Source organism: Ranitomeya variabilis, chromosome 6 (genome assembly GCF_051348905.1).
Source record: "Ranitomeya variabilis isolate aRanVar5 chromosome 6, aRanVar5.hap1, whole genome shotgun sequence".
NCBI classification, from domain to species: Eukaryota; Metazoa; Chordata; class Amphibia; order Anura; family Dendrobatidae; genus Ranitomeya; species Ranitomeya variabilis.
Genome location: NC_135237.1, coordinates 32,085,856 through 32,107,758, shown reverse-complemented (window position 1 = coordinate 32,107,758; position 21,903 = coordinate 32,085,856). Strand labels below are relative to the sequence as shown.

Genomic DNA, 21,903 nt, shown 5'->3' with positions numbered 1-21,903 from the left:
CTCCGAACTCCTGGTGCCTTGCTGACCCCGCAGGAGAACACTCCTCCCACTGCAATCCACACGCTTGGACGAAACTCTGCAGTTTACAAGTGGTGAGTGACTTACCTTCACTAGGCTTGGGTTTTTCTCCTTTACACCCACACCTTGGGCTCTGATTCCTCTGCACAATTTTTCAAACTGGCAAACTTTAGTGGCCCTAGCGAGTGGCAAAGCTACATTTATAGGAGCCACACCTATGGTACGCCCCTCTGCTATTCATACCATATCACTGAGAGGCTGCTTTTATTATCTTGTTTTTAACCATATACGCTCAAGCACGGCACCGTTCATTGAAATTTCTAGTCCTTTCCCAGGGACAGAATTGGCACATGGTCTATCTTGATCCCAACTGCTGCGGGTATTGTTTGTTGGCGAGCGCCAGTGTTTTGATATCTATGATTAGAGATAGGCAAACCCGAACAGTAAAGTTTGGGGTCCGTACAGAACACCTACAGTTCAGGCACAGACCCCGAACACAGACTTCACGAGGAAGTTCGGGTTCTGCGCCCCAAGCACTGAGTGTTTCTCGCACTGTCTTGTTCATGGCAGCGTGGCAAACACTGCCTCTGATCAGCGGTAAAATCATTACCACCGGTTACACAGCCGCGGTTTCCGTGCTGTCAAATAACAGCGTGAGCCTGGGGACTACTTCCATAAGCCTACGCCTGCTGCCGCTAATAACAGAGAGGAATGAGCTGCTGTGAGCACAGCAACAGTGACCAGCTGTGACATCGGTGAGATCACCGCTAGCACATTGTGAAAAAATTTCACACTGCAGCGCTGAGCTCAGAATTCACCGAGACAAATTTCTCCAAGTGAACTCGCCCCTGCATAGTGAAACTTTTATTCACTGTGCTAGCGGTGATCTCACTGACAACACCATAGGGCAGGGGCCCGTCTGGGAACAAAGCCTCAGCGATCTGCAGTAACATCAATGATGTCACTGAGGCTGCGCTCGCAACAGCTCATTCATCAGTGGTTCTCAGCCTGGACGGTTGCATCTTGCCACCGTCCAGGTTGAAAACGGTTTATCCCTCAGACATGGATTACGGCGTGGGACAGAATGACAGCCAGATGAGGGATATGGCTGTTATTTATTTTTGTGTTTTTACAGGAGACGTTGGCTTCAGTGGAATTGGGCGCAAGGTTAGTATTTTTGTTGTTTATTACCGTATATACCCAAGTATAAGCCGACCCAAGTATAAGCCAAGGCATCTAATTTTGTCACGGAAAACTGGGTAAGCTTATTGGCTCGAGTATAAGCCGCGTATGTATTGTCCCCTCATCCCTGTCCTGCTATGTGTGGCTCCCCCTGTAGTATGCATGGCTCCCCCAGTCTCCTTGTTATATGCATGGCTCCCCCCGTCCCATCTTGTATGCATGGCTCAGCTCCCCCATCCCATCGTTGTATGTATGGTTGAGCTCGGTTTCCCCCGTCATACTCACCCTCCTCGCACCGTCGCTGCATCTCCGTTGTCCAGATGTGGCAGCTCTTCCTGTGCTGAGCGGTCACGTGGTACCACTCATTAGGGTAATTAATATGCGCTCCACGCCTATGGGAGTGGATAGGCGTGCATATTCATTACCTTAATGAGCGGTACCACGTGACCGCTCAGCACAGGAAGAGCTGCCGCATCGGGACAACAGAGATGCAGGGACGTTCAGCAAGGGTGGAAGGAGGGTGAGTATGATCTCACTGGCTCCTGCCGCTGCTCCCCTCCCCCGCTGGCTTTCTGGACAATGACTCGTGTATAAGCCGAGGGGGGCTTTTTAAGCACAAAAAAAGTGCTGAAAATCTTGGCTTATACACGTGTATATACGGTACTTTATGGGTTTTGGGTTTTTTCTACAAGAGATGTGGGCTTCAGTGGAATGAACATTAGGCGAGTAGAACTGTTAACACTTTTACTTTTTTATTTAAAATTATCTTAATTTCATATAAAAGACTTTATTCTGGCTGTGTGTTTATTTACAATATAGCTATAGGATTAGTAAAAGATAGGTGTGTTATAGTCGCCTCTCCATTACTAATCCATGGCTTGAGGTCACAGGACTTAATAACATAGTTAGCAGGGCTGAATAAAGACATTTGTCCATCCACTTCAGCCCGTATTCCGTCAGAATAAATCCCCAGATCTAAAGAAAGAACCTAATAACTGTAAGATACAATATTGTTACGCTCCAGGAAGACATCCAGGCCTCTCTTGAACCCCTTGACTGAGTTCGCCATCACCTCTTCCTCAAGGCAAGGAATTCCAGATTCTGGAATACAAAGATGACATCAATCCCACAAACATGAACCCTATTTGCCACCTCCACTGGGCAAGTGGGAAGAGCCGGGCAAAGGGACAGAACTGACGCATCTAGATACGCCTTTTCTGGGCAGCTGCAGGCTGCTATTTTTAGGCTGGGTGGCTCAATATTAATGGCCCCTTACTAGCTTGAGAATACCAGCCCCCAGTTGTCTACTTTTGCTTGGCTGTTTATCAAAAATGGGACCCCACACGGTTTTCAAATTATTTAAATAATTTAAAAAAAACAGCATAGGGACCCCTTTATTCTTGATAACCAGCCTTGCTAAAGCAGACAGCTGAAGGTTGCAGCCCGAAGCTGTCAGTTTTGCCTGGCTGGTTGTCAAAAATACAGGGGAACCTACGCCAATTTCTTTATTTTTATAATTATTTAGAGCGCAGGCGCCAGTTGATGAGTTCCCCATCAGCCGCCGCTTGCTCTCGATGTCATTATCAGCAGCAGCAGGCGTAGGTTTATGGGAGTAGTAGTCACATCAGCCGACGCCGGTGACCGGAGGTAAACTATTAACCTCCGATCACAGCTGCGGGCTCACCCTGTCATTTGACAGCATGGGAACCACGGCTGTCTGACCAACGGTAATGACTGCTGATCAGAGGCAGTGTTTGCCGCACACTGACAGTGTGGCAAACAATGGATGTTTGGGTCCTCCATTCACGTGAATCAGGTCCGGGTACTGTTCTGGTACTAGAACCTAAACTTTTTTTTAACTGTTTCGGCTGAACCCAAACATTCAGGAGTCTGACCATCTCTAGTCATGATATGAATAAAAATAAAATTAGAAGAATATAAAAAAAACAAACATATAACATACAAAACCTGATTTTTACAAAATGTCATTTTATAATTATAGATCGATTCCCTTTAGCAGGTAAAGACCACATATGTCACCAGAAGGTTAAAAGTGCTGTTTAATGTCCATCCAAAATATTAATTTAAGACGAATGAACGCTTTATCTTACGACGATGGAATTTCCAAAAGGAGGAGGAGGCGTCCGAGCCTGGAGATTATGCGATTCCCTCTATAAAGGATGAATCCTCCATGTGAAGTTCTCATAATTAGAAAATGATTAACAGAGTGTGTTCCTCCATAGCTCTTCTTGGATCATTAACTCTTCTGTTGGGAGTCTCCGCTTTAATCATTGTATGCCTATGGATTTACTGGAATGAATGTCAGGGAACATGAAAGATCTGGATTACCGTGAGATAGACCGGTCATAAAGTGCCTCGCCATCTCATCAAGGAGAATACCGCCATTTTCCAGCAAGTGAAACGTATGCACCAGTAGAGCGGTCACCAACCTGTTGTAAAACTACAAATTCCAGCATACCCTGAGACACTTAGGAACACTGCTCAAAAAATAAGGAATTAATCTTGATAATTGAGGCTCAAAAACAAAAAAAAAAAAGATCCAAGTCTGATCATCTGAGCTTTATATACCAGTAAATGACGAAGAACACAAAACAGGCGAACAGCATCATATACAACAGCAGCTTGGCCTGGCTTCCCCTAGAGAGAACCTTAAGCCTGCCCATTGTGGCCCCCAGGAAACCACCGGTAGAGTCAAAATCTGAGTCCTAAAAAAGAGAATAAAAAAACACAAAAAACAAATGAAATATAAATCGTGTAGTGAAGAACAAGCAAAGTATATAAAGCACAGGAATATATCTCCTATAGTACTGTCCCTATGTACAAGAATATAACTACTATAATACTGCTCCTATGTACAAGAATATAACTACTATAATACTGCCCCTATGTACAAGAATATAACTACTATAATACTGCTCCTATGTACAAGAATAAAAGTACCGTACTATAATACTGCCCCTATGTACAAGAATATAACTACTATAATACTGCTCCTTATGTACAAGAATATAACTACTATAATACTGCTCCTATGTACAAGAATATAACTACTATAATACTGCCCCTATGTACAAGAATATAACTACTATAATACTGCCCCTATGTACAAGAATATAACTACTATAATACTGCCCCTATGTACAAGAATATAACTACTATAATACTGCTCCTATGTACAAGAATATAACTACTATAATACTGCTCCTATGTACAAGGATATAACTACTATAATACTGCCCCTATGTACAAGAATATAACTACTATAATACTGCCCCTATGTACAAGAATATAACTACTATAATACTGCCGCTATGTACAAGAATATAACTACTATAATACTGCTCCTTATGTACAAGAATATAACTACTATAATACTGCTCCTATGTACAAGAATATAACTACTATAATACTGCTCCTATGTACAAGAATATAACTACTATAATACTGCCCCTATGTACAAGAATATATCTACTATAATACTGCTCCTATGTACAAGAATATAACTACTATAATACTGCCCCTATGTACAAGAATATATCTACTATAATACTGCTCCTATGTACAAGAATATAACTACTATAATACTGCTCCTATGTACAAGAATATAACTACTATAATACTGCTCCTATGTACAAGAATATAACTACTATAATACTGCACCTATGTACAAGAATATAACTACTATAATACTGCTCCTATGTACAAGAATATAACTACTATAATACTGCTCCTATGTACAAGAATATAACTACTATAATACTGCTCCTATATACAAGAATATAGCTACTATAATACTGCTCCTATGTACAAGAATATAACTACTATAATACTGCCCCTATGTACAAGAATATAACTACTATAATACTGCTACTATGTACAAGAATATAACTACTATAATACTGCTCCTATGTACAAGAATATAACTACTATAATACTGCTCCTATGTACAATATAACTACTATAATACTGCTCCTATGTACAAGAATATAACTACTATAATACTGCTACTATGTACAAGAATATAACTACTATAATACTGCTCCTATGTACAAGAATATAACTACTATAATACTGCTCCTATGTACAAGAATATAACTACTATAATACTGCTCCTATGTACAAGAATATAACTACTATAATACTGCTCCTATGTAAAAGAATATAACTACTACTAGATGGTGGCCCGATTCTAACGCATCGGGTATTCTAGAATATGTATTTATGTATGTATATAGCAGCCACATAGAATATAGCACAGGCCACGTAGTATATAGGAGCCATGTAGTATATAGCAAATACTACATGGCCTGTGCTATATACTATGTGGCTGCTATATACATAGATATTGTAGAATACCCGATGCATTAATACAGGCCACGCAATATACAGGTCCTTCTCAAAAAATTAGCATATAGTGTTAAATTTAATTATTTACCATAATGTAATGATTACAATTAAACTTTCATATATTATAGATTCATTATCCACCAACTGAAATTTGTCAGGTCCTTTATTGTTTTAATACTGATGATTTTGGCCTACAACTCCTGATAACCCAAAAAACCTGTCTCAATAAATTAGCATATCAAGAAAAGGTTCTCTAAACGACCTATTACCCTAATCTTCTGAATCAACTAATTAACTCTAAACACATGCAAAAGATACCTGAGGCTTTTCAAAACTCCCTGCCTGGTTCATTACTCAAAACCCCCATCATGGGTAAGACTAGCGACCTGACAGATGTCAAGAAGGCCATCATTGACACCCTCAAGCAAGAGGGTAAGACCCAGAAAGAAATTTCTCAACAAATAGGCTGTTCCCAGAGTGCTGTATCAAGGCACCTCAATGGTAAGTCTGTTGGAAGGAAACAATGTGGCAGAAAACGCTGTACAACGAGAAGAGGTGACCGGACCCTGAGGAAGATTGTGGAGAAGGACCGATTCCAGACCTTGGGGAACCTGAGGAAGCAGTGGACTGAGTCTGGTGTGGAAACATCCAGAGCCACCGTGCACAGGCGTGTGCAGGAAATGGGCTACAGGTGCCGCATTCCCCAGGTAAAGCCACTTTTGAACCATAAACAGCGGCAGAAGCGCCTGACCTGGGCTACAGAGAAGCAGCACTGGACTGTTGCTAAGTGGTCCCAAGTACTTTTTTCTGATGAAAGCAAATTTTGCATGTCATTCGGAAATCAAGGTGCCAGAGTCTGGAGGAAGACTGGGGAGAAGGAAATGCCAAAATGCCTGAAGTCCAGTGTCAAGTACCCAGTCAGTGATGGTGTGGGGTGCCATGTCAGCTGCTGGTGTTGGTCCACTGTGTTTCATCAAGGGCAGGGTCAATGCAGCTAGCTATCAGGAGATTTTGGAGCACTTCATGCTTCCATCGGCTGAAATGCTTTATGGAGATGAAGATTTCATTTTTCAGCACGACCTGGCACCTGCTCACAGTGCCAAAACCACTGGTAAATGGTTTACTGACCATGGTATTTCTGTGCTCAATTGGCCTGCCAACTCTCCTGACCTGAACCCCATAGAGAATCTGTGGGATATTGTGAAGAGAAAGTTGAGAGACGCAAGACCCAACACTCTGGATGAGCTTAAGGCCGCTATTGAAGCATCCTGGGCCTCCATAACATCTCAGCAGTGTCACAGGCTGATTGCCTCCATGCCACGCCGCATTGAAGCAGTCATTTCTGCCAAAGGATTCCCGACCAAGTATTGAGTGCATAACTGAACATTATTATTTGATGGTTTTTTGTTTGTTATTAAAAAACACTTTTATTTGATTGGACGGTTGAAATATGCTAATTTATTGAGACAGGTTTTTTGGGTTATCAGGAGTTTTAGGCCAAAATCATCAGTATTAAAACAATAAAAGACCTGACAAATTTCAGTTGGTGGATAATGAATCTATAATATATGAAAGTTTAATTGTAATCATTACATTATGGTAAATAATGAAATTTAACACTATATGCTAATTTTTTGAGAAGGACCTGTATAACAGTGGCCACGCAGTATATAACACAGCCCACGCAGTATATAGCAGCCACGCAGTATATAACAGGCGACGTAGTATATAACACTGGCCACGTAATATATAGCACAGCCCACCCAGTATTTAGCAGCCACGTAGTATATAACACTGCCCACGCAGTATATAACAGTGGGCACGTAATATATAGCACAGCCCACGCAGTATATAGCACAGGCCACGCAGTATATCACACAGCCCACATAGTATATAACACAGCCTACGTAGTATACAGCAGTGTGGGCACCATATCCCTGTAAAAAAAAAATAATTAAAATAAAAAATAGTTATATACTCACCCCTGGGATCCAGCGAAGCTCCGGCGATACGCGCACAGCTGCCGCCATTTTCTGTTCCCAGGATGCATTGCGAAATTACCCATATGACTTCTGGGTAATTTCGCAATGCATCGCCGGGAACGGAAGATGGCGGCCGGCGCGAGCAGCTCGGCGGACTACGGAGGATGAGTATAGCAGGTTTTTTGTTTTTTATTATTTTTAACATTACATTTTTTACTATTGATGCCGCATAGGCAGCGTCAATAGTAAAAAGTTGGGGACACACAGGGTTAATAGCAGCGGTAACGGAGTGCGTTACCCGCGGAATAACGCAGTCCGTTACCGCCGGCATTAACCCTGTGTTAGCGGTGACTGGAGGGGAGTATGCGGGCGCCGGGCACTGACTGCGGGGAGTAAGGAGAGGCCATTTTCTTCCGGACTGTGCCCGTCGTTGATTGGTCGAGGCTGTTTTGCCGCGACCAACCAGCAACTTGGATTCCCATGACAGACAGAGGCTGCGACCAATGAATATCCGGGACAGACAGACAGAAAGACAGACAGACGGAAGTGACCCTTAGACAATTATATATATGGATAATACTGTCCCTATGTACAAGAATATAACTACTATAATACTGCCCCTATGTACAAGAATATAACTACTATAATACTGCTCCTATGTACAAGAATAGAACTGCTATAATATTGCAGCTATGTACAAGAATATAACTACTATAATACTGCCCCTATGTACAAGAATATAACTACTATAATACTGCCCCTATGTACAAGAATATACTATAATACTGCCCCTATGTACAAGAATATAACTACTATAATATTGCAGCTATGTACAAGAATATAACTACTATAATACTGCCCCTATGTACAAGAATATAACTACTATAATACTGCCCCTATGTACAAGAATATACTATAATACTGCCCCTATGTACAAGAATATAACTACTATAATACTGCCCCCTATGTACAAGAATATAACTACTATAATACTGCCCCTATGTACAAGAATATAACTACTATAATACTGCCCCCTATGTACAAGAATATAACTACTATAATACTGCCCCCTATGTACAAGAATATAACTACTATAATACTGTCCCTATGTACAAGAATATAACTACTATAATACTGCCCCTATATACAAGAATATTACTATAATACTGCCCCTATGTACAAGAATATAACTACTATAATACTGCGCCTGTGTACAAGAATATAAATACTATAATACTGCCCCTATGTACAAGAATATAACTACTATAATACTGCCCCCTATGTACAAGAATATAACTACTATAATACTGCCCCCTATGTACAAGAATATAACTACTATAATACTGCCCCCTATGTACAAGAATATAACTACTATAATACTGCTCCTATGTACAAGACTATAACTACTATAATACTGCTCCTATGTACAAGAATATAACTACTATAATACTGCCCCTATGTACAAGAATATAACTTCTATAATACTGCCCCTATGTACAATAATATAACTACTATAATACTGCTCCTATGTACAAGTATATAACTACTATAATACTGCGCCTGTGTACAAGAGTATAACTACTACTCCTATAATACTGCCCTCTATGTACAAGAATATAACTACTATAATACTGCCCCTATGTACAAGACTATAACTACTATAATACTGCTCCTATGTACAAGAATATAACTACTATAATACTGCCCCTATGTACAAGAATATAACTACTATAATACTGCCCCTATGTACAAGAATATAACTACTATAATACTGCGCCTTTGTACAAGAATATAACTACTATAATACTGCCCCTATGTACAAGAATATAACTACTATAATACTGCCCCCTATGTACAAGAATATAACTACTATAATACTGCCCCCTATGTACAAGAATATAACTACTATAATACTGCCCCCTATGTACAAGAATATAACTACTATAATACTGCCCCCTATGTACAAGATTATAACTACTATAATACTGCTCCTATGTACAAGAATATAACTACTATAATACTGCCCCTATGTACAAGAATATAACTACTATAATACTGCCCCTATGTACAAGAAAATAACTACTATAATACTGTCTCCTATGTACAAGAATATAACTACTATAATACTGCCCCCTATTACAAGAATATAACTACTATAATACTGCTCCTATGTACAAGAATATAACTACTATAATACTGCCCTCTATGTACAAGAATATAACTACTATAATACTGCTCCTATGTACAAGAATATGACTACTATAATACTGCCCCTATGTACAAGAATATAACTACTATAATACTGCCCCTATGTACAAGAATATAACTACTATAATACTGCCCCTATGTACAAGAATATAACTACTATAATACTGCCCCTATGTACAGTAATATAACTACTATAATACTGCCCCCTATGTACAAGAATATAACTACTATAATACTGCTCCTATGTACAAGAATATAACTACTATAATACTGCCCCTATGTACAAGAATATAACTACTATAATACTGCCCCTATGTACAAGAAAATAACTACTATAATACTGTCTCCTATGTACAAGAATATAACTACTATAATACTGCCCCCTATTACAAGAATATAACTACTATAATACTGCTCCTATGTACAAGAATATAACTACTATAATACTGCCCTCTATGTACAAGAATATAACTACTATAATACTGCTCCTATGTACAAGAATATGACTACTATAATACTGCCCCTATGTACAAGAATATAACTACTATAATACTGCCCCTATGTACAAGAATATAACTACTATAATACTGCCCTATGTACAAGAATATAACTACTATAATACTGCCCTATGTACAAGAATATAACTACTATAATACTACCCCTATGTACAAGAATATAACTACTATAATACTGCCCCTACGTACAAGAATATAACTACTATAATACTGCCCTATGTACAAGAATATAACTACTATAATACTGCCCCTATGTACAAGAATATAACTACTATAATACTGTCTCCTATGTACAAGAATATAACTACTATAATACTGCCCTATGTACAAGAATATAACTACTATAATACTGCCCTATGTACAAGAATATAACTACTATAATACTGCTCCTATATACAAGAATATAACTACTATAATACTGCCCCTATGTACAAGAATATAACTACTATAATACTGCTTCTATGTATAAGAATATAACTACTATAATACTGCCCCTATGTACAAGAATATAACTACTATAATACTACTCCTATGTACAAGAATATAACTACTATAATACTGCCCCTATGTACAAGAATATAACTACTATAATACTGTCTCCTATGTACAAGAATATAACTACTATAATACTGCCCTATGTACAAGAATATAACTACTATAATACTGCTCCTATGTACAAGAATATAACTACTATAATACTGCCCCTATGTACAAGAATATAACTACTATAATACTGCCCTATGTACAAGAATATAACTACTATAATACTGCCCTATGTACAAGAATATAACTACTATAATACTGCTCCTATGTACAAGAATATAACTACTATAATACTGCCCCTATGTACAAGAATATAACTACTATAATACTGCCCCTATGTACAAGAATATAACTACTATAATACTGCTCCTATATACAAGAATATAACTACTATAATACTGCCCCTATGTACAAGAATATAACTACTATAATACTACTCCTATGTACAAGAATATAACTACTATAATACTGCCCCTATGTTCAAGAATATAACTACTATAATACTGCCCCTATGTACAAGAATATAACTACTATAATACTGCCCTATGTACAAGAATATAACTACTATAATACTGCTCCTATGTACAAGAATATAACTACTATAATACTGCTCCTATGTACAAGAATATAACTACTATAATACTGCCCCCTATTACAAGAATATATTTGCTACCATAATATTCCTGTAAGTCTTGTCTTTCGGTCACATTTTGGGCTTAATGCATAAGTACGTGGATATGTTACTATAGCAACCAATCGGATCTAGTAATTTTGAAATCTGCTCTTGAATAAGGAATACAGTGTTCTGTTGCTATGGCAACAACGACTAAAAACTTTTCATGTTTTTCTCTACATTGCTATGGAGTTGTACAGCCCACGTGGTATAATACAATACTATATTATCTCACAATTGGCAACAGTTGCATTCTTACAAAAAAAAGCCCCCAAAAGGTGAGAGTATAGGGGGCACACTGAGCTAGTGAATACTCACCATTTGTGAAAGCAAATTATTGTGATATTTTACTTCAGTTCCAATATCGATAGAAAGCTGAACAAAAAAAAAGAAAATTTAGTCGGCGACCGAAGAAACTGGAAATTTACAGATTTCATCAAAGCATACATTTAAAGAGGACCTGAGGGTCAGAAGTGGCCAGTTTTTACCCTTACTTTATTCCCGCCGCTCCCATGTGTATTCTGGCTTTTGTTTTTTCAAAATCCGCTGGATGTTTCCAGAGATATGGACCTTTTTATTCAGAGCTTCTTTTACAGTCTTTACCAAGGGGGCAGTGCTCAGAGGATCCTCTGGGGCGTGTCTTTATTATTATTTGCATAATTACTCCCCCTTCTTTATTGTAAAGGCAATAACAATCAGCACTAAATAAAACAGCTGATATACCTGGAGCCGTATGGCGGATTTAAAAAAAAAACAAAAAAACTGGAACATGAAAGGGAGCGGCGGACATAAAGTAAGAGCCAGAACCGACCAGTTTTGACCCTGGTGCCAGGTTTGTTTGTTTGTTTGTTTGTTTTTTAAAGGGTTTCAAAACCACACAATGAAAAATTCTACAACTTTGAAATAAACTTTATTACTGATTTATTAGTGTATAAGCGGGTTGTCTTTTTTCAGTCTAGATTTTTTTAAAGTCTATTTTGTGTTCACCTGTTTATTTTATTTTTGTCAATCTGGTCGAGGTCCATTAATTGCAACTTTGAAAAAATTAAAGTAAATGAGAACTCTTGCTCTAATGTATACAGTGTACTCATTACTTGTACAAATTTTGAGACATTTTATCGGAACATGCAGAAAGGTGCGAAAAGAAATAGCGCCCCACTTGTTCATAGGCTTCGTCTGGTATCGCGGACCCTCAGCTAAATGAGTTGCGATACTAACAGCCGAACCTCAGGGGTGCAGTTTGCCGTTTAGGTGGGCGTCAGGTTTTCCTACAAATAGACTTTATCAAAGTCCAGGAGCCAGATGAAGACGAGTCCAACACGTTTTGAGAAATATTATTATTTTACCATCATGAACTTCTGCGCGAAAAAAGAATCCTGAACCCCCCGAAATAAAATGTAATTTTCTTCTTCTTTAGGTGTAATAAAGCGACAACTTTTCTAATCCATAACTGATCCAAAAAACCTTCTTAGATCCTTCTAAAATGAAAATTTCAGCTGAGGACGTTTTCCTCCTCGTCTTTGTACTTTGTCTCTGCTTCTTTCATCTTTATTCATCTTCTGCTCCACAATCCAAGGCTCCGATTCATCACTTACAAGTCATTTTTTTGTCTTTTTTTTTTCTTACACTGGTGGATTTTGCACTAAATTCACAATTGTTTGATGAACTTGCCTCAAAGTTCAACAATGATTTTTAGCATTTTTGCTTTATTAATTCCTTTTTGGAGTGAAATGTCTCAAGTCCCTTTAAATAAGCTTTAAAATGTTGCATGAAAAAAAAAATTAAAAAAAAGACACCTCTATATACAATAGATAACACAGGATCCACCATTCACAATAGGTGATATCACAGCTCACCTCCTCCTGTACAATGACTGATAACACCTCTATATACAGTAGATAACACAGGATCCACCATTCACAATAGATGATGTCACAGCTCACCTCCTCCTGTACAATGACTGATAACACCTCTATATACAGTAGATAACACAGGATCCACCATTCACAATAGGTGATGTCACAGCTCACCTCCTCCTCCTCCTGTACAATGACTGATAACTCCTCTATATACAGCTAATAACACAGGATCCACCATTCACAATAGGTGATGTCACAGCTCACCTCCTCCTCCTGTACAATGATTGATAACACCTCTATATACAGTAGATAACACAGGATCCACCATTCACAATAGATGAGGTCACAGCTCACCTCCTCCTTCTCCTGTACAATGACTGAGAACTTTTGATAGACCCTATCACAGTAATCAAAATTAAAAAATTGTAAATCAACCCCTCCTTTATCACCCTCTTAATTCGGTAAAATTAATAAAATTACAATGATGTATTTTTTTCCATTTGGGTTAGGGTTGAGGTTAGAGCTAGAGCTAGGGTTGGGGCTAGGGTTGTGCTGTGGTTAGGGTTGTGGTGTTGGGGATTAGGGTTATGGTTGGAGTTACAATTGGGGGTTTCCACTGTTTAGGTACATCAGGGGGTCTCCAAACAGGACATGGGGCCTGCCATTGATTCCAGTCAATTTTGTGTTCAAAAAGTCAAATAGTGATCTCTCCCTTCTGAGCCCTACCATGCGCCAAAACAGTGGCTTTCCACCACATACTTGGTATCGTCGTACTCAGGACAAATTGCAGAACAAGTTTTGTGGCCCATTTTCTCCTGATACCCTTGTAAAAATAAAAAAAGTTTGGTTCCAAAGTAAAGTGTTTTGGCACCTTGAGGGGTGCAGATTTTAGAATGTCATCACTTTTGGGCATTTTCTATCATATAGACCTCTCAAAGTCACTTCAAATGTGAGGTGGTCCCTAAAAAAATGGTTTTGTAAATTTTGTTGGAAAAATGAGAAATCGCTGGTTAACTTTTAACCCTTATAATTTCCTAACAAAAAAATGATGTTTCCAAAATTGTGCTGATGTAAAGTAGGCATGTGGGAAATGTTATTTATTAACTATTTTGTGCGATATGACTCTCTGATTTAAAGGCACAAAAATTAAAAGTTTGAAAATTTACAAAATTTCCACCATATTTCCTTTTTTTTTCATAAATAAACGCAAGTCATATGAAAGAAATGTTATCGCTAACATAAAGCACAATATGTCACACAAAAAAATCTCAGAATCAGCGGGATCCGTTGAAGCGTTCCAGAGTTATTACCTCAAAGTGACAGGGGTCAGAATTGTAAAAATTGGCCCGGTCATTAAGTACCAAATTGGCTGTCACTAAGGAGTTAAATAATGATGAGCGCAAGTGCTCGTTACTGGAGTTTGCCCAGGGTGCTCGGGTATGCACCGAGTATCGCGAGTGTTCCTGTGAAATGTTTGATTCCCTGCGCCCAAATGTTTTGTGGCTGTTAGACACCCAAAAAACATGTGGGGATTCCCAGTGTATGTCAGCCAATCCTTGTATGGTTCTTTTGGGTGTCTTACAGCCACAAAACATTCGGGCGCTGGGAATCGAACATTTCACAGGAGCACTCGCGATACTCGGTGCATACCCGAGCACCCTGGGCAAACTCCAGTAAAGAGCACGGCCGCTCACCACTAAATTTAAACAATAGTGCATTTTCTGACTGGTCGTTCCTTTTTAAAGGGAAGCTGTCAGCTGTTTTAGAGAAAACATACTTTGATAATGTATCTTGGGACAACGGGTAAGACGATGGGTAGGACGATGAGAAGGACAACGGGTAGAACGATGAGTAAGACGACGAGTAGAATGACGATGGATAGGACGACAAGAAGGACTATGACGGGTAAGACGACGGGTAGGATGACGAGAACGATGACGACGGGTAAAACGACGGTTAAGACGATGAGTAGAATGACGACGGATTGGATGACGAGAAGAACTACGACGGGTAAGACGACAGGTAGGATGACGAGAAGGATGACGACGGGTAAGACAACGAGAAGGATGACGACGGGTAGGATGACGGGTAAGACGATGAGAAGGATGACGACAGGTAAAACGACGAGAAGGATGATGACGAGTAAGACGACGAGAAGGATGACGAGTAAGACGACATGTAAAACGACGAGAAGGATGACGACAGTTAAAACGACGAGAAGGATGATGACGAGTAAGACGAGGGTAAGACGACGAGAAGGATGATGATGAGTAAGACGACGGGTAAGACGACGAGAAGGATGACGACGGGTAGGATGACAACGGGTAAGACGACGGGTAGGATGACAAGTAAGACTACGAGAAGGATGACGATGGGTAAAACGACGAGAAGGATGATGACGGGTAAGATGAAAATGTGTAGGACAACGTGTAGGAGGACTACTCCTAGAGGTAGGTGGTAGGTCCCTGGCAGCTTCTCATCAAAGCAAATAGGTTTCTCCTAATGCTTGTGTATGCCATGGAGACCTGTCAGTGTAGGGTAGCGGAGTGGGCAGAGATCTCAGACTAGTGATCAGAGATAAATCGTCCCTGATCGGCTCATCACAGTAGGTTTTCTCCAGTACACGACCTCGATAATGGAGTCGGTCTCTGCTTCCTGGTGATAGTGTGAATCAGCTGCCAGGTTCACAAGCCGTTACCGCTGCCCTCGGCAGTCCCTTCACACTGCATGGAGCGGAGGATAAGCATGGGCACCTCTGTCCCAAAACTGATGAGGCTGCAGAGACCACTGTTCAGTAGGTCACCCCTTACCCTATAGATAGGGAATAACGTGTTTTTTGAGGCAATAACTCCTTGAAGAGTTTAAAAGGGTTGGCCCACTAGAAGAACTTTTCGATTGCTGGGGGTCCGATGGCCGGCATAGATAGCAGAGCGCTACAGTCCCATAAGAAATTAATAAGGCGGTGGATGTTTGAGCGGAGGTCTCCAGACCCTCATTACTACACGCACCCATGTGGATGACATCCGAAAGATCACAGAAGCCAATCTGATTGTGTCCACCAAGAAGAGATCTCCTAGGCATCAAAAGGCACAAAATTGGGAACAAGGACTAATGGTTACAAACCTTAGGGTGGGACCCACAAAATCAGTGGCGGACGGCCTCATTGCTGGCAACATGCCGCCGCACATGTAGGAGCCACGGTGGAGGATAACAAGACTATTATCAATATTGATTCAGGATCTGAACTCGGCAAACATTACACAGGACTAGGAGCGAGGCCGGGGACGCCGTACACCGCACACACAGACAGCCGGAGGCCCAGACAAATATTTTCCAGGGGTTTACAGCCAAAGTCAGTGATTGTTTACTCCTTTACCATTTCTTTTTTATCTTTTCTTCTTCCAAAAGCCATATATTTTCTTTATTTTTATTATTCTAGTATTTGGGTTTTTGTTTTTTCGCTTCATCAAATGTGGTGGAATTGAAAATAAAAAAAATATTAATTTACGAAAAAAAACAAAAAAAACTCAAATTTTGCTTAACTTATGTGTATTTGTTTCTACAGCATCCAATGTATGCGAAAACTGACCCAGCAAGCATGATTTTCCAAGTCAGTGCAATTATGGTGATACCAAACTTGTATAGCTTTTTATGATAGAGATATTTTTTTATAATTATAAAGTTATTTAAATATATAAATAAATTTAAATAAAACCATCAGCTCGGCACACAAAAAAATAAAAATTACAGGTGTCACAAAATAATTATTTGTGACACCATTTTCTGGCACTCAATTTTTTTTCTTTTATTTTCGGCGATGTTTTTATTTATATCAATTTGGAGTAAATATCACTGAATTGTTTGTTTTTTAATTTTTTATTTTATTTGATTTTTTGGGGTGATTTTATTATTATTTTTTTTAATAATTATTTTATTTTTTCGTTCCATACGGTATTACAATGTTTAGGAAAACGAATGATCTCCGATGGGATCTGCCTGTGATCCATAGAAGTGCAAATATGGCGGTAATCATTACCGAGTTGCCATGGCAACCCATTGGCGCTCCACAATTGCATGGTGGGCATGGGAGGGGGCCAAAATCATGGTCACGTCACCAAGCCAGGATTACAGCGGGGAGATTAAAAGGGAACTTTTCCATATGGGGCTCATTAATAAGATTTTCCAACTGAGACACAGAGTAGACCCATAGCAGCGTCTGGATAGGGGAAGGTTCCTAATTTCTAGCGCCTAATTAACACTATATCATTTAGTGGATCAAAAGTGGGGTATAATTTAGAATGTTGTTGTCCCCCCACCTCACCCCCGGTTCTAGCCTTTAATATGAATGGAAACCCCCTTTAATACAATCTCTAGCTCTGCTGGGGCCTCACAGAGACAATTTTTACACTTTCACGATCGAAAAAATACAGAATAAATAGAAAAACAAGCAAAGGGTCCAACAGCAGGTTAAAACTACAACTCCCATGATGCTCGAGCGCCTGTGACCATTAGAAACTGTCACAGACGCATGATGGGATTTGAAGTCCAAAAACAGCTGTAAAGAACGCACAACTGCTAAGCGCTACGGAGGCCCGGGCGGGTCAGTTTTATACTCACAGATTTCAGCGCGTTGGCTTTGAGTCGGAGGGTTTCGGTGAGTCTTTCGTTCTCCTCCTCGTACACGCTATAACCGCTCATCTCCGGGCGTCCTTCCCGGTGCTTCATCCCTCCCCGGTCCATGCTGGCGACGCGCGGACTCCTCGCATCCAACACACAGTGATTACGTGTACTGGACTAAATGAAACCGGCAGTGTACGGTGCGCAGCGCGGGTCAAAATACCTCTCTTGTCGCGAGTCCCTGCCTAGTAGGTTTAGTACATTATTATGAGCATTATTACTATATGTCTTATTATTATAATTTTATAAAGGATTTTACTTCTTCAGATCCTTTCAAGATAGAAGTCACTGGTTCAAACAATAATTATACAAAGAAATGATTACACAAAAAAATATATTATTTTACTAGATTGGACAGTTACACTTTCTGCGATTCCAAATATATATATATATATATATATATATATATATATATATATATATATATATATATATATATTATATATATTTTATTTATTTTTTAATTTTAATCTAGGCTCTATCAAAATAGAGGAATAAAAGGAACCGTTGTATCGTTTGAACATGGTTGTTTTTTTTCACACTTTCTAGTGGTCCCCCTAAGGGACTTGATCATGTGATCGCATGTACAGTACACAGTAATGCTGTAATATTTCCGAATATTGTAAAATTACTCCCTTTCAATCTTTTTGCAGGGCTGCGTATGGGAGTTACAAGGGACCACCACTTCTTCATTTCCAACTCCCTAAATGCCGCTGTCACTATTGACATTAGCATCCAAGAGATTAATTTGCTGCAATCATTGTCAGCTGGTCTTAACCACTTGGGGGGGTCACTCAATGTTGTCTCTGCTGATTCTACGCCCCCCGACCTCTGTCGATTCTACATTACCGACCTCTGCCGATTCTACACCCCCGACCTCTGCCGATACTACACCCCCGACCTCTGCCGATACTACACCCCCGACCTCTGCCGATACTACACCCCCGACCTCTGCCGATACTACACCCCCGACCTCTGCCGATACTACACCCCCGACCTCTGCCGATACTACACCCCCGACCTCTGCCGATTCTACACCCCCGACCTCTGCCGATACTACACCCCTGACCTCTGCCGATACTACACCCCCGACCTCTGCTGATACTACACCCCCGACCTCTGCCGATACTACACCCCTGACCTCTGCCGATACTACACCCCCGTCCTCTACTGATACTACACCCCCGTCCTCTACTGATACTAGACCCCCCGACTTCTGCTGATATTACACCCTCCCCCAACCTCTACTGATTTTCCACCCCCGACCTCTGCTGATACTACACCTCTGAGGGATTTAGATTTAGCCCAGAGGGCAGGAGGGGAGTGACCCAAAGGAGATAATGGCTAGTGTACGCCCATGTGGTCTGTCTCTCTGTTATACAAGTGGTCCAATTCCACAGTGAGGGCCACGTTGAGTAATGTGCTGTGAAGAAGCTAGAAGCCAATGCCGCCTGTGGCCCAGCGCACCCATGATCTAACATCACCCGGTAATTGACATATATTCTGCTTATATCCCTTGTCCTACCTCTATCTGTATTTGCATATCTGACCATTGTGTATTGTCTATCGTGCCCTTAAGGCGATTAAATATATAATTTAACCTTGGGCTGCTCTTTTATCTCGATCCACGAATCCACTCAGCCGTATTCTTGGCTGAACTTTCTATGCTACCGGGGCTGGTTTCTGGCCAGCAATCAATGTTACTATGACTTTTCCCCCAAAAAAATTCAGATTCTGGTTCTAATTTTATTTTATTTTTTTAATTTGATACAAGCAAATTTGCCAAAATGGGAGCCAGAAGACTGGGAGGTCTCTAAAAAACAACATCATCTTCTCCTCCCCTCTCCTCTGCCATTTCCTCACGTGTCTCGCTGCCACAACTTTCTGCCCGGTGCTCAGCTCACTCCTCTTCTTGCGCCATGCAGTCACGTGGGGCGAAACGAACATCACTGACGTTCCTTGCGCCCTTTTGATCAAGTGGGGTTTAGTAATTCCCGGAAAACGCAAGACCAAACAAAGAGCATCGGGGCAGAGAGCTACGGCAGTGGGACAAATGAGGGGAGTATAATATTTTATGGATTTCTTTTTTTAGAAAAAACCTTCTCTGCACATTCAAATTCGCACCAAGTTTATCCAAAATTAATAGAATGTTCCCTTCCGAATTTGGCAAATTTTGGGAGATTCAATCAACTTTATTAAACGCTAAAAGTGTTATTCATGTTGCACGTAAAAAATAAATAAATAGCAGAAATTTAAAGTGCAAAAAAACAATAGTGGAATATTGAATAGTGAAGCCCCTTAAATCATAGGAAGGAGACAAAACTGAGGGTTTGTGAAAGGCCTGAGCTCTGGACAAGAAGCGAGCTGGCTCCTAGTGGGTGGGGTGAATTTTTAATCCACAGGGAGGATAGAGGCCCGATAATGGTGGGAGCTTCACCTTCTTGGTACCTGCTTGCTTCATCCGTGTAATATGAGTGGTCTGGTGGATGTTACAGTAAGATGATCGCTCAAAGAGTTCATGGAAGTTAGAGGCTATGTACGCTGTTGACATATAAAAACTGATTAATACATATGTTAGTGCAGCGCCCCAGAGTCCTGGTCGTTGCAGTAATGTCGCTCTTCCACCAGGGGGAGTGATATTACGTCTGATGGTACTAAAGGAGTTCACCTTGCCAGGTATCACAGTCACACACTACACTTCACACTCCAGTCCACCAGGGGGAGCAAAGCTTCTATCTACTAGGGCACTCCTCACACACGGGTAAAATTGGTGGGTTGAATAGGAAGTTAGAGAGAAGCAGACTGGGCTTCGACCAGATAACATCGAGGGAGAAGCAGCCTGGCTTTGACCCAGAGAGGTCTTGTCAGGGGTGGGATCCTGACAGAGGCCTAGCAAGAGATAGAACGTTACGGAGCTGCGCCTGCACATCATTGCGGCAGCATCCTAAGAAAGGACACGAAGCGAAGTATATTGTGGAGAGTTTGAAACGAGATCACAGAACAAGGAGATAATAATACCGGGAGGAGACCTGCCCCAAGATCGGCAACATCCTTCTGAGGCGCGTAGCCGGTGGCCGGAACACCGAGGGAGTAATAGGCTCTACGCATTACTTCAGAGACCGGCAGGACAGTTAATTCCAAGTTGGCTGCCCAACCTAAATACCTAAGAAGACACGGAGGCAATTGTGGGAGAGGGGCGTCACTAGGGTCCCTATAAATTAACTCCAGGCCTACCCCGTCATACAGGTGCGTCCTATCCATATCATCTGGGGGACAGAGAGAGAGAACATCAGAAATATCTACAAAGGTTGTGAGGACTATCCCGTGGTGCTCAGCAGGGAAGTACTACAACACACAGGCGCTAGTAGGAAGGCTACTGATTTCCTCCTGGCTAAGGGAACTCTGGATGTGCCTTCGGACCGGCCGCATTCAGCCAGCCCTGTGAGCGGTACTCTGGACTGTGGACGCTGAAGTCTTCAGTAAAAGGTAAAGAGACTGCAACCTTTGTGTCCTCGTTATTCATCATGCCTTACAACGATCACTATCATCATCCACACACTTTGGGAAGCCCTGGGGACATACTTCACCTGTGGGAAGGTATACCATCTGGCTGCCATTCCATCACCCCAGCGGACCCCCAGGAGCGTCGGTCACCCTGACCGAATACCACAGGTGGCGTCACGAACACCAGACAAACTTACACCTTTAATTGGGCGCCCCTCAGCAGGGCCACGGACCGGGTCGGGCCACCGTGACATCCCCAGAACCGAGACAGATGGACCCGGTGCCTAGTACCCCATTGCCCTGCGCCTGGGGGCGATCCATTAGCGGTTTGGATAAGTTGCCATTTTCATTCATTTTTAATCCCGCTGACATTC

At 40.8% G+C, this 21,903-nt stretch overlaps 1 protein-coding gene across 1 annotated transcript; it reads right to left on the bottom strand.

The window, feature by feature from the left end:
• Positions 1 to 3,759: 3,759 nt before the first annotated feature.
• Positions 3,760 to 18,172, bottom strand: BET1 (Bet1 golgi vesicular membrane trafficking protein). Its single transcript, XM_077268166.1, has 3 exons — positions 17,966 to 18,172; positions 11,808 to 11,864; positions 3,760 to 3,926 (listed from the first exon to the last, which is right to left on the bottom strand). The coding sequence occupies exons 1-3, from the start codon at positions 18,086 to 18,088 to the stop codon at positions 3,771 to 3,773; spliced, it is 336 nt and encodes a 111-aa protein (XP_077124281.1). The 5' UTR covers positions 18,089 to 18,172; the 3' UTR covers positions 3,760 to 3,770.
• Positions 18,173 to 21,903: the final 3,731 nt, after the last annotated feature.